This window comes from Schistocerca americana, chromosome 5 (genome assembly GCF_021461395.2).
Source record: "Schistocerca americana isolate TAMUIC-IGC-003095 chromosome 5, iqSchAmer2.1, whole genome shotgun sequence".
Lineage (NCBI taxonomy): Eukaryota > Metazoa > Arthropoda > Insecta > Orthoptera > Acrididae > Schistocerca > Schistocerca americana.
This window is the reverse complement of record NC_060123.1, coordinates 645,812,870-645,828,041: the sequence shown is the minus strand read 5'-3', so window position 1 is coordinate 645,828,041 and position 15,172 is coordinate 645,812,870. Positions and strand designations below refer to the sequence as shown.

Here is a 15,172-nt window from a genome sequence, read left to right as displayed (position 1 = left end):
TTACCCCCCCCCCCCCCCACCCCCCACCCGCCGCCAACAAGCGGCAAAGAATATAGTCGTACTCGTATATCACTGCTCACAGGGCGCTGCGACTGCCTTACACTGTGCACTTGACATCACAATCCGCTTAGTATCACTAAAAATAAAAATATTTTGCCTTTGAAATCAATGACATAGTGGGGGTGGGGGGTCGCCAGATTAGATTTTTTTTTCTTTTTTAGTTGGGACGGGGTCGTGTATTCAAAAAGGTTGAATAACACTGCTTTATGCAGAAGGGAATTCAACATAGCACATGGACGAGTAAGAGAATGTTGGCATCAACCACAGAAAAAGTAGTAATTTATTAAGTTGGTAGAATGCAACACTTATAACAAAGAAATTAATGTGCCAAATTAAAAAAAAAGTTTTGAGTATGGTAACGAGTATTGCAGGATCCAATGCCCATACTGGAAGATTGTTTCTATTGATGACTACCAGATGGATTGCTGTAAGAAACTGAAGTTTTGTTCAACTTATTAAGGCTGGATTACAAATAGTTACAAATCTGAACTTTTCGTGTAAAGAGTTTTTCAAACAAATAATAGATGAAGTCACATTTTTAATGAGTACAAATCAAATGGTAAATACTAATAGGGCTATAATTTTATGAAAGTTGTTGTAATTAAATATTTCAGTGATTATTAAGAGTGCTGTGATGCTACGAAAGTTACTGAACTTAAATATGACTAGTGCAAAAATGTTGTAAAAGACAATTTAATTGAATAGTTTTATGTACCGTGTACAATAACGAATTCCATTTATTTTTCAAACTGTTTGCAAAAGGAGTTCCAATACATAAACGTTTCATGAAACACTTATTATCGGTGTTTACTTTTGTATACAGTTGTACATTTTGACCTAAAGGTAAAACATACCGATAATGCCACAATGGGACTGCTTTGGGCACAATTCGAAAATATCCCGTACTTTTAGTTTGAAAACCTGGCAGCACCATTTACCTACACTACTGGCCATTAAAATTGCTACACCACGAAGATGACGTGCTACAGACGCGAAATTTAACCGACAGGAAAAAGATGCTGTGATATGCAAATATGAAAAACTGAAAGTTACAGTCGAGAAATATTCCGAGAAGAGACGAAAATAGGCTACGGGCGGAAAGGTATGACTATATGTTACACTGGTTAGGCTATCATTACTAAAAGATGACTTACATACATGTTAAACCAAAATGTCCATTTTACGGGGTCTAACAGTTTGAGTGAGTTCACTTAATCACAATGATAGCATTGCTCACTACTGGAACACATATATAAAATTATATCGGGTTTTTACCCTTTAAATTGCCATCATTGGTCCGACACTGAGTGAGGCATCGTAGATAAGATTTCAAAGTGAGAAGATGAGTCAACTACACTGAAACTAATGCACTAATAATCTAACAAAACAAGAACTCTATTCTGCTTGGAGGTGTACCTCTATGCAGTTCTGTTTCTTTGACATTTCAATAATCGTTCTCTTTGTTAATATGCACAACGTACGACAGCATGCCTTACTTCTTTCCTTATTGCAGACGTTTACGAAATATCAAAGGACACGTTCGCAAGTTTTTTGCAACTGTGAACTTTAAAACTGTTGTGCATACGAATTCCAGCTTCATTACTATCGAGACAAAAACAGCAAAGGAGGAATTAAGTGGATTATGAAGTCATGCCTTTGACATCACTTCCTTCTGTTTTTGTATATTCGAAATATATCAATGAAAAACAAGTCACATTAACGAAGCCACGTGTCTCGTAATACTAGAGCAAATACTCACCCAACTAAAAAAAAAAGTTCGGAATTGCGTTCCTGATGCTATGTTATTCTCGTAAGCACTGTAATCTTTAGTATTTGAGATAGATGTTGCGTGCACGCGACAGAGATGCTGAACAAGAAATAATCGCAAAGAGCAGTGTGCTAATGTACTCGGCTATTTAAGATGGTGGCAGGCTCCGCCCACTCTGGCTTCAAAACAACGTACAGCGTAAGTCTATAGCGCCATCTCCCTTCTTTTCTTACCTTCAAGACGGCGTTTGCGAAAGTGCACAGACATAACACATTACTAGACCGGCAAACACACATCTTTTACTGAAGCCTGACGTTTCGTGAGGTATGATGGCGACATCAGGAAATTCGTTTATGGTAAGTTGCACGAGGTGGTCTAAGCAAGTCCTGCACTTGAAAAAATATTTGTGTACTAGTGGAGATTAGCACATGCATTGTAGAATCTTGTTATGAGAAGAACATCAAGTAATACATAAATACGATTAAAGCAGACTGTAGATATCGTAAGAACACTCAATGGTAAATAGCACTTTGTGCTTATACTACTCGAAGAAAAGCCTAAGATTATCAAGACTGGTTAATAACAGAACATTCAGATATGTCTGTTAACACTAGGTTTATTAAACACGTAAAGAATGTAAACACCCCCGTTACTTTAGATAAGACAAATTGTGATGTAATTATTTAGGGTTACGTATATTACAAAAGCAAAAATACGACGTTTCTACAATTGCGTGCATGGAGATGCGTTCCTTTCGCTTTATCTTCCACCTGCTGTACAAAATATTACAACCAAAGACGAAACATGCATTAACCATTATGTTAAAACTCTAAAGGTAACGTGGTTATCTCAGTTTATCACCATTTATTACGACTGTTTCATTAGTAGATAAACAGCTGAAACTTCCTGGCAGATTCTAGTTAAACAGCTTTTTACTCCTTCCTTGTGGTCGGAGACATGTTTCACTGAAATGAGTGATATCTATACGATATTGCCAGCCTAGTAATGTTATGTTCGTGGGTATGTATGTAGTCTCTGGCGCAAATAGCTACACCTTTCGCTTTCAGAATTCCAGACTCGTGTTACATAACAGCACGAAATGCTAGCACTGAGTTATTTGCACTTGTTATATATATGCACTTGTTATAGGTTTACACACGAAATAAAAGGAGATTGCACAGACTACGAACTACAAAGTCGAAAGAATCTCAGCGTTTATGGTACAAAGACTTACGTTTTCCCCATTATACATCTCTTTCAGTAATAATGCTAGAAAATGGGCTAATAATCTATAACCAAGGTAATAAAAACAAATAGTTTGTGAAGCGAGTGGCAGAAAGTGAGTAGCTGCAAGTAATCGTTATTCAGCAAGTGGTCACAGTGAAAGCAACAGAATTACGACGAGATATTAATTTATGAACTTTAAAGTATCCTTCCACCATTCTAAGTAGATCGCTATTGTCAGTGCATACTTACAGGCAAGTTTGTGCATAGGACCGCCAGTGCCTCCTAGTTCGTCCGGCAGATGTTCCTTTGCCACGTGGTCAAACAGCGTCGTTGATCCTGGAGGATGGACGTGTATCTGAAGGAGAGCAACATTCCCTGTTACAAGGTCTCAGTGACAAAACCACATCCTGTACTTACACCTACATCAACATCCATACTCTGCAAAATGGTGTGGAGAGTACACCAGAGGGTACGTCCCACCGTGCTACATATTAGCGTTTTCCTCCCATTCCATTCACATACAGAACGAGAGTGACTGCTAAAATGTATACAAGGTGCCCAGAAACTACTTGAAAAGAAGGTAACGGTGTTGTAGGGTAACTTGTGCTGAGAAATAACTGATAAGATAAAAAAAAAATCGACACGTTCAGCCGTATCAGAGTTAATTAGCATTGACGTTAACAATAAGGTCGTTGCGTGTGCAAATTAAAGCGGTCTGCCGGATGCAGTGTCGCCAAACGTGTTCTTTGTTTGCTGTTGTAAGACCGAACCAGAGAGCGATACAAAAATTGGACATGGGACGATAGTGAGGATCGAACCCGAGCCAAAGCTGAACAGTCTCGTGCTCTTTCATCTACGATATTTATCTGGCAGGTCCCTTGAATTTACACGCGCAACGACCCGATTGGCTAGCTTTAAGGCCAATTAACCCGGAAACGACGCAAAGTACTGAATTTTCCCTTAACGATTGTAGCTCAGTACGACCTACTCTTCAACGCCCTTAGAAGCTTCTTAGACTGCTTCTGACCACCCTGCATACGGTACGCATGCTGTACTTCCTAAATCCCACTCACTTGACCACTGTTCTGGGACGAGGCGCACGAGTACCATGTTAACGTTTATCTTTGTACACTGACGCCATTTTCCCAGTATTCTTTCATCGGCGTTAGCAAATGACACTCTACGTCAGTATCTCAAGAAATATACAGTGACTATGAAGGAGAGATTTCATAGGAGTGACAGTAAATATATAGTTAAATGTCATGTAAACATCTTTACAAATTTCAGTCGTTTACATAAGGAATTAGCACGTTTACAGATACAGTGGGTGAGCATCATATTTACATGGGGCATCAACAGACGCCAGTGAACGCAAGAGATGACAGTGGCCTGAAGTGGGCCACATAAGAACCAAGCACTGAGCATAAAATCGCTATGCCAGTAACAACAGCAATTCACATACTGGAAGAAGGATTTGTAGTTATGTTGTACCTGCAACCTTGTGGTATCTTCAATTGTCCTACGAGTATAGAATAATCCCCCATGGTTATTAAACCAAGTGTTTGCAATAATTAAACTGTACTCTGTGCAAAATTCTACCAAGTGGCTCCCGCTTTCATTGCTTTCCCTGTGTCCATGGTCTTCTTCTATTTTTCGTTCTTATCCTTTTTCTAATATAGAATTCCATTCGCCCATGAAATGAAATTTTCGTCTCCCTTAACGAACTGAATAAGGCACTTTATCTCATAGTACATAATTTTCAATCTCTCCATCCTCCCCGGAGCTAGTAGGTATGCAAACTTGTTTACGGAAGTGGGTCTCAGCTTTCTGTCTGTCTTAACTGGCATAATGTGTTCACTGTGCTGTTCAGAATAGTTCACCCAAAATCCAAGTTTGTCATTTATGATTAGTCCTACTTCTACATTGGCGCTATTTGATTTTGGGTTGACAACCGTGTACTCACCCAACTAGAAATCCTGTTCTTGCTGCCACCACACTTTATTGACACCTGCTGTATCTAACTTCTGCTTGTACATTTCTCTTTTTAAACTGTTTCAGCATCTTACCCGCTTCAGGTATCAAATATTTTGCACACCAATGTACAGTATATATTGCAGTATATTTTGTTTCCTGCCGGGCAGAATGGTTACAGGTTGCGATTTATAATCTGGGAGCATATATGAGACATATGAGTTGGTGTGTTATATGAATTCTGGGAAAAAATTCTTTTCTCGATAATTCCAAGAAAATCACCAAAATTGAATTCGACGGTTCAACAAAACACCATTTTTGAACACCACAATGTGCGGAGACAGTCAGGACAGGTTAATCTTGGATGAAAAAGTTCCACATTGAAGGCTTGATGTAAGCCAGAAGAGACTAGCAAGAATAAAACAGAAAAAAATACGAGGGTTGCAAACACAGTAAACAGGAATGAAATACTTACACTGACTCTATGACTAACAAACCTGTCTGACTTCAGTCCAAACAAAGAGGAAGACTTACTCAAAAAAAGGTATGTATCTTATGTCATTTTACATAAAACACAACAATTAAGTAGAGACCTTTTGCTGAAAGAAAACAGTCACATATTCAGAAAAAAATATCGTAACGAACATGAAATCGACTGCCAGAAAATTGTGCAAAAACTAAAAAACAAGTAACAAAAGCTGACAGAGGAAATGATAAAAAAATCGGAAGATTGTCAACTTAAGTAAATTTCAAAGATAAAGTTGATGATTTGTTACTGTAACAGGAAATTAGGCTCTTATTAAAAGCAAATACAGTGTTGTGGAGAACTACAGCGACCAAAGTGACTTCTGTATGGCGTGTCATTACAAAATCACATAGCTCTATGAAAATTTGAACATACACAGAGAAAGCTGCTAGCGTGTAGCACATAACGTAAATGAAAGATATACGCAGCGTGACGGCCATAGCCGACAATTACATCCGAAGACAATGATTACGCTGAAGTCACCACGATTTGTGATGGTCCTCTGGACATTACAAAAACCTGGACATGGTTCTTAATCGGATGTGTGATCAACATGGGCGGCAGTGCATGTTCTGCAACGTGCTCAATAAGCGACACAAGCATGGTAAGGAGTTGTTGTGGCAGAGAGTTCCATTCCTCCACAAGCGCTGTAGTGAACTGCTGTGGAGAATATGGACGTGTTGCAATACGTCTCGACAAAGAAACCCACACATGGTCGATGGGATATAAGTTGGCGGAATGGCCAGTCCATTCGCCGAGTGTCCTCTCGTTCCAAGAGCTCCTCTTGCTGCGCTGTTCGACTGATCACGCACTGTCATTCGTACAAATGAAATAAGGGCCGAATTCACCCCTGAGAAGACGCATGCGTGGAAGGAGTGCAGTGTCAGAAGAACACTGAATGGTGAGCGTCTCTGCAGCATTATGCCTCTGGACCACCAAAACGACCTTGTTCGACAATAGTCCTTGCTGCATGTGTTCCCAATTTTCACCTTATGAAGATACATCCACAACCACTACTCACATTGAATCAGCTCTTATCCGAGAAGAGCATCCGAGCCTTAACGCCCAGTCCCTATGCTCCTGACAACATCGAAATTCGGCGCCGCAGACGTGCAGCTGTCAACATAACACAAAGCGCTAGTGGTGAGTTAAAGTGACCAACCCCATGCGGTCGCCGCGCCACAGTGGAACATGAGATTGCGTCCCTTGCAGTGCTATTAAATGTGATTCCATTTGCACTCACCGTTCGAAGTGGTTGTGCAGTGTTGCGGCCATCTACCACTGCAGTTGACCATAGTCGACCACTTCTCCTTCGGGTAGCAGTGCCTCTACCACTGCAGTTGACCATAGTCGACCACTTCTCCTTCGGGTAGCAGTGCCTCTACCACTGCAGTTGACCATAGTCGACCACTTCTCCTTCGGGTAGCAGTGCCTGTGGTTTGGAACATGCCCCATGCATTTCGAACAATGCTGTGAGCAATATCAAACTCCTGGGCTACATATATCACACCTTGTCTTTCTTCTACTTTCTGGAGGATATTCCCCGCGTGAAAGAGCTTGACTACGTATGTTCTTAGGATCTGAAGATGGTCATTGTGGCCGAAACCTGTTTTGATTGTCTCTATAAAAATTGTGAGTGTGTAAAAAAAATTATAGTAAGTCAGTCACCGTCTACTTAAACCGGGTATTATGTTTCCAAGTTCTTGACCTCTCAGTTGAGAACTGGAACCTATTAAAGACGAACACGACAAATAACAGATAATCAAAACTTGGTGGCACTGTCTGTGTTCGGCGGGGTTTCTGTCCAACCTCACTGAAACTGTTGTCGGATTTCCAAGCAACGAGTAGGCTTACGGACTCTTTACGCTAATACATCCCTTTCAGCCCCTAAGCTACTCGTATATCACGCATCAAAAACTGGGGACAACTTTACTTAGTGCGTGCTACTTAACATCTGTGCTATAATTCATACAGCTGGATGGGCGTCAAGAGCGCATAATGCAGACCTGATCCCTACAGAGGCGATAGCAGCAGCTGGTCCCGCTGGTCACAAGGAGCAGGGCCTAATTTCGGTTTGAACGGCATTCCGACACGTCGCGGGCATCATTTCTGTTTTCTTAAGATCACAAGTCGCCGCTGGAGATTTAACATAGTATACATATAGTAAATAGCGGCGTAAATATAAAAGTTGAGCTTCGTTCCCGAATTGTGATTAGTACATATTCGTAACCTTCCTGTAGACTGTCTTTTGTCAACAACTGCGACCGGCCTCAGCGGTCCACTTTATAAGCAAGGTGAGTCGACAGAAATGCATTCGAGTTGCGAATATCATCCACCTGCAGATGCCTAACAGAATGACGACTGTTGTGGACTGGCAAGACAGCCAATCCACAGTGACGGGTAACCGAAAGGCACGCGCTTAACTTACGCAGGCTGGCGTGAGGTCTGAAACAGGATATGTAATGAATGCTATAAAGAAAAGTACGTAGCGGCTGGAATACTTAACTTTAATCCATCATTTGTATACATCGTTCTTGGCGGTATGTTATAAATAATAGCAACTGTTAATGGCGCCTTGCTAGGTCGTAGACATTGACTTAGCTGAAGGCTATTCTAACTATCTTCTCTGCAAATAAGCGAGGCTTCGTCAGTGTTGCATCGCTAGCTAAGTCGTCCGTACAACTGGGGCGAGTGCTAGTACGTCTTTCGAGACCTGCCGTGTGGTGGCGCTCGGTCTGCGATCACTGACAGTGGCGACACGCGGGTCCGACATTTACTAATGGACCGCCGCCGATTTAAAGCTACCACCTAGCAAGTGTGGTGTCTGGCGGTGACACCACAACGACAGTGAAAATTTGTGCCGGATCGCGACTCGAACCCGGATTTCCCGCTTTACGTGATAGGTCACCTTAGCAGCTCCGGTTACATCTACATCTACATCTACATCTGCAATTCATATTTAAGTTCTTGGCAGAGGGTTCATCGAACCACAATCGTACTATCTCTCTACCATTCCACTCCCGAACAGCGCGCGGGAAAATCGAACACCTAAACCTTTCTGTTCGAGCTCTGATTTCTCTTATTTTATTTGATGATCATTCCTACCTATGTAGGTTGGGCTCAACAAAATATTTTCGCATTCGGAAGAGAAAGTTGGTGACTGAAATTTTGTAAATAGATCCCGCCGCGACGAAAAACGTCTTTGCTTTAATGACTTCCATCCCAACTCGCGTATCATATCTGCCACACTCTCTCCCCTATTACGTGATAATACAAAACGAGCTGCACTTTTTTGCACCCCCTCGATGTCCTCCGTCAATCCTACCTGGTAAGGATCCCACACCGCGCAGCAATATTCTAACAGAGGACGAACGAGTGTAGTGTAAGCTGTCTCTTTAGTGGACTTGTTGCATCTTCTAAGTGTCCTGCCAATGAAACGCAACCTTTGGCTCGCCTTCCCCACAATATTATCTATGTGGTCTTTCCAACTGAAGTTGTTGGTGATTTTAACACTCAGGTACTTAGTTGAATTGACAGCCTTGAGAATTGTACTATTTATCGAGTAATCGAATTCCAACGGATTTCTTTTGAAACTCATGTGGATCACCTCACACTTTTCGTTAGTTAGCGTCAACTACCACCTGCAACACCATATAGCAATCTTTTCTAAATCGATTTGCAACTGATACTGGTCTTCGGATGACCTTACTAGACGGTAAATTACAGCATCATCTGCGAACAACCTAAGAGAACTGCTCCGATTGTCACCCAGGTCATTTATATAGATCAGGAATAGCAGAAGTCCCAGGACGCTTCCCTGGGGAACACCTGATATCACTTCAATTTTACTCGATGATTTGCCGTCTATTTCTACGAACTGCGACCTTCCTGACAGGAAATCACGAATCCAGTCGCACAACTGAGACGATACCCCATAGGCCCGCAGCTTGATTAGAAGTCGCTTATGAGGAACGGTGTCAAAAGTTTTCCGGAAATCCAGAAATACGGAATCAACCTGAGATCCCCTGTCGATAGCGGCCATTACTTTGTGCGAAAAAAGAGCTAGCTGCGTTGCACAAGAACGATGTTTTCTGAAACCATGCTGATTTCGTATCAATAGATCGTTCCCTTCGAGGTTATTCATAATGTTTGAATACAGTATATGCTCCAAAACCCTATTGCAAACCGACGTCAATGATATAGGTCTGTAGTTCGATGGATTACTCCTACTACCCTTCTTAAACACTGGTGCGACCTGGGCAATTTTCCAATCTGTAGGTACAGATCTATTGGCGAGCGAGCGGTTGTATATGGTTGCTAAGTAGGGTGCTATTGTATCAGCGTAATCTGAAGGGAACCTAATCGGTATACAATCTGGACCTGAAGACTTGCCCGTATCAAGCGATTTGAGTTGCTTCGCAACCCCTAAGGTATCTACTTCTAAGAAACTCATGCTAGCAGCTGTTCGTGTTTCAAATTCAGGAATATTCCATTCGTCTTCGCTGGTGAAGGAATTTCGGAAAACTGCGTTCAATAACTCCGCTTTAAGGCCACAGTCGTCGGTAACAGTACCATCGGCACTGCGCAGCGAAGGTATTGACTGCGTCTTGCCGCTTGTGTACTTTACATACGACCAGAATTTCTTCGGATTTTCTACCAAATTTCGAGACAATGTTTCGTTGTGGAACCTATTAAAGGCATCTCGCATTGAAGTCCGTGCCAAATTTCGCGCGTCTGTAAATTTTAGCCAATCTTCGGGATTTCGCGTTCTTCTGAACTTCGCATGCTTTTTCCGTTGCCTCTGCAACAGCGTTCGGACCTGTTTTGTGTATCATGGGGGATCGGTTCCATCTCTTACCAATTTATGTGGTATGAATCTCTCAATTGCTGTTGCTACTATATCTTTGAATTTGAGCCACATCTCGTCTACATTTGCATAGTTAGTTCGGAAGGATTGGAGATTGTCTCTAAGGAAGGCTTCTAGTGACACTTTGTCCTCTTTTTTAAATAAAATTATTGTGCGTTTGTTTCTGGTGGATTTGGAAGAAACGGTATTGAGCCTAGCTACAACGACCTTGTGATCACTAATCCCTGTATCAGTCATGATGCTCTCTATTAGATCTGGATTGTTTGTGGCTAAGAGGTCAAGTGTGTTTTAGCAACCATTTAAAATTCGCGTGGGTTCGTGGACTAACTGCTCGAAATAATTTTCGGAGAAAGCATTTAGGACAATGTCGGAAGATGTTTTCTGTCTATCACCGGTTTTCAACAAGTATTTTTGCCAACATATCGAGGGAAGGTTGAAGTCCCCACCAACTATAACCGTATGTTTTGGGTATTTATTTGCTACGAGACTCAAATTTTCTGTGAACTGTTCAGCAACTGTATCATCGGAGTCTGGGGGTCGGTAGAAGGAGCCAATTATTAACTTAGTTCGGCTGTTAAGTATAACCTCCACCCATACCAATTCGCACGGAGTACCTAATTCGACTTCACTACAAGATAAACCACTACTGACAGACACAAACACTCCTCCACCAATTCTGCCTAATCTATCTTTCCTGAACACCGTCTGAGACTTCGTAAAAATTTCTGCAGAACTTATTTCAGGCTTTAGCCAGCTTTCTGTACCTATAACGATTTCAGCTTCTGTGCTTTCTATTAGTGCTTGTAGCTCAGGGACTTTCCCAGCACAACTACAACAGTTTACAACTACAATTCCGACTGTTCCTTGATCCAAGCACGTCCTGTATTTGCCATGCTCCCTTTAAGATTGCAGCCCACCCCGTACTTTCCCGAGGCCTTCTAACCTAAAAAACCGCCCAGTCCACGCCACACAGCCTCCGCTACCCGTGTAGCCGTCAGCTGAGTGTAGTGAACTCCTGACCTATTCAGCGGAACCCGAAACCCCACCACCCTATGGCGCAAGTCAAGGAATCTGCAGCCAACACGGTCGCAAAACCGTCTGAGCCTCTGATTCAGACCCTCCACCCTGCTCTGCACCAAAGGTCCGCAGTCGGTTCTGTCAACGGTGCTGCAGATGGTGAGCTCTGCCTTCATCTCGTAAGCAGTACCCGCAGCCTTCACCAAATCAGATAGCCGCTGGAATCCAGAGAGAATTTCCTCAGATCCAAAGCGACACACGTCATTAGCGCCGACATGTGCCACCACCTGCAGCTGGCTGCACCCTGTGCTCTTCATGGCATACGGAAGGACCCTTTCCACTTCAGGAATGACTCCACCCGGAATGCACACGGAGTGAACACAGGATTTCTTCCCCTCCTTAGCCGCCATATCCCTAAGGGGCCCCATTACGCGCCTAACATTGGAGCTCCCAACTACCAATAAGCCCACCCTCTGCGATTGCCCGGACCTTGGAAGGCTGAGAATGATCCTCTGAAACAGGGCTCAGCCAGAGACAGTGCCTGAAACCTGTTTGTCAGACGTGCCGGGGAGGCTTTATGATCAGCCTCCGGGGACGTCTTTCGCTGCCTGCCACGCCTTGGAACGACCTCCCAATCAACCACAGGCGAGAGCTCAGCCCCACTGCGGGCAGCAACCGGGACAACCACAGCGGCAGACCGATCTGGAGACAGACGGGACAAGGTTGCCTCTCCTGTACGAGAATAACATTAATGGGATGTACGAGTATAGCTATGACACATGGACAGCAAGTTTGTGTCCAGCCGTGAGTCATGCTCCAGTACCTGAGGCGATGTGGGTAACAGCCTTGCAATTATTCAGTGACTTACTAGCAGCTGAGTATAAAAAAATAAACGAAAATGGATCAGCTGCATTGCAACCAACTCACCGCTGATTCCATTATTATACCAGTGAATCTAATCCGCTAAAAGTATCTACCGAAAACAATAATGTTAACAACTATAATATGTGTAACTGTTGGTCTGAGAGAAGGAGAGTGACTTGGAAGAAGATAGCTACTTTTCTTTTTGTCTTTCTGTTGTCTTTGATTACAAATTGAAAACTAGCTGTGGTCCAATAAGTAAAGCAATGCAATTTTACTCGGCCAGTTTCGGTTGAAAAGATTTAGAATTTGTTGTGGGGCATTGTGGAATGCTCCCGCTTCAGCCCCTATAGTTTCATGGGGTTCCGATAGGTAACGGCGCTATATGTAGCCTTCAAAACGGCGTCTATGACGGAGGTAAATTCCAACCAGAGAGCTGAGTTTCTTTTGGCGGTGAACCAGAACATCGCAGATACTCATATGCGCTTTCAGAATGTCTATACAGACACGGCTGTGAACAAAAGTATTGCGAGTCGTTGGGCGAGGCCTCTGCCATCACAGCAGCAATGTCACACACACCTGTCTGATCTCCCTCGTGACAGCCGCCAGCACACAGCTGTGACTCCTGCAATGTTGGAATGTGTACACATTTTCATTCGAGGTGATCGAAAGATAATAGCCAAACACCTCGCTGATGAACTGGACGTCTCCGTTGGTAGGTGGGGTAATGCATCCATGCTTGTCCCAAGGAACACTGCATCGTAATTCGGAATAACAAAGGCAGCTTTCAATTAAAATGTCTCCCCTGCACGGGAACATACGAAAAGGATGCACCAGCATAGGTTGCAGAAACATGGCTGATCACGCATGGAAGGTGGGATCTGGCCATGAGGCATTCTCGGATAGCCTAATGCTGAGGCGACCGCTCGCGATATGCGGGAAATCCAGGATCGAGTCCCAGTTTGGCACATATTTTCACTGTCGTCACTCCATTATACATCAGACGATGACCCATATTTGCACTTGCGAATACATTTCGTGTGTATATTTGGATCTTGGCAGATAAAACTGGATCTCACTCTGTGTCTCCTCAACCTGTTGAATGACAAACATTGCAGGATTCTGTTTCTAGCTGGCAGAGGGAGGAGCAAAAAGACAGCCGGTAGAAAACCATGTATGTGGGGTTTAAGCGAGCTGTCGAAAAGTATCTAACCCTCTCTCCTGTGGCCAGTGTGGCCGAGCGGTTCTAGGCGCTTCAGTCTGGAACCGCGCGACCGCTACGGTCGCAGGTTCGAATCGTGCCTCGGGCACGGATGTGTGTGTTGTCCTTAGGTTAGTTAGGTTTAAGTAGTTCTAAGTTCTACGGCACTAATGACCTCTCTCCTGTGTTTACGTCACTTGGGCGGCGTACACCGTGAACATTATAGTTGAAATGCCCCAGACGTCTTACATAGCGACGTCGGTTAGAGACTCGTAATCTTCGTTGAAGAAGTGACAACTCGGTTCTTAATTTAAAAATTGTGAGTGACTTCAGCATAAACAGCGAATATATTTCTGATTGTTGTGTGATGTCAGATACACAGCGTAATTTAAGTGACTTGAGCATAAACAGTGGACATATTCCCGATTTTCATGTGATATCAGATAGATTGCGTAATATAGAAATGGTGACTAACTTGTTAGAATAAACAGTGACCGGGATTTTGATTGTTGTGAGATGTCAGATGGCCAGTGCGCAGCATGGAGCAGGGAGCTTGGACTGCAGTTACACATCTTTGTGCGGTGCAAAGAACTTGTTTTGAGGAGTGATGCCACTGTTCATGCTATGTTACTTGTGAGCATGTGATACCTAGGAGCAACATGAGCAACTACAAGGCGACTATTGCAGTGATTCAAAGGACGGACAGCAGAAGGCACTGCTGCGTGTCAGTATGACGATGCAGCGGTACGATGTAGTGGACGCACACACGCGCCACTGAGCACACAGCTGTGTAATGTAAGTGTTGTTGCAACAAAGCGATCTCTCACGCAATTAAAACACTGGAGCCTAACTGTCTGACAAAACAAACTTTGATCGTATAATTCCAGCACATGCAAACATTTACCAACGAATGTGCTGATAGCGACTTCTTATATTTGTATTATAACTTGGCACTCATTAATCAATTTGGCATATGTCATTGCCCAGTCTTTTTGTAGTGGCAAATCAGAAGTGAACCTATTGTATAAATATAAGCTCATTCCTACACTAGTTCGATGTATGCCTGGTGTGCCTTTGAGCACTGAATACGGCGTTGAACTGAGTAAAGCGTTGCAGTTAGAATTACTCTTCTGTTTCATGTACTGTAGAAGACAGTTACTGTGATTCAGTTTCCTATATTCTCTGCTTGTGTGAAATATTTTAGTCCATGTTATCAGAATGTAGAAGTGGACTCGTCAGGCGAAAATGATCCGATAGAGATAAAAAACGAAGCAGGCAATCGTGAGCTGTTGGAAGACTCCGGTATAGGGGAATGCAGTTTGTCAGTAGACATGCAAAATTGAGGTGCCGAATCGTCACCTATCCTGGATACACCCACACGAGAACAACATGGGTCTGGTTCTGATATGCTCACAACATTAATGGAAATGCTAAAGTAGAGATATGAAGAAAGCACTAGTAAAAGAGACGAAGGTAGAAAGGACCTTACAGCAAAGACTGATGAAACATACATAGCTGTCAAGAACGTGGATGACGAATGTAACCAGAAGTGAGATGCACTCACAGCTCAGTCACATCAACAGGTCACAGAAAATACGAAATGTTTTGAGAGGGTCGAATCTGATTTCGATGAAGTGCAAAAGGAACTCTGCAAGAAAGGTGCGGTTTACGGTG

At 43.0% G+C, this 15,172-nt stretch overlaps 1 protein-coding gene across 1 annotated transcript in view; it reads right to left on the bottom strand.

Moving 5' to 3' along the window:
• Positions 1-15,172, bottom strand: part of LOC124615271 (retinol-binding protein pinta-like) — a 115,424-nt gene that overhangs the window by 11,945 nt on the left and 88,307 nt on the right. Inside the window, exon 6 of the mRNA XM_047143019.1 lies at positions 3,305-3,410. Coding sequence (XP_046998975.1) covers positions 3,305-3,410 — 106 coding nt within the window. The remainder of the gene's footprint in view (positions 1-3,304; positions 3,411-15,172) is intronic.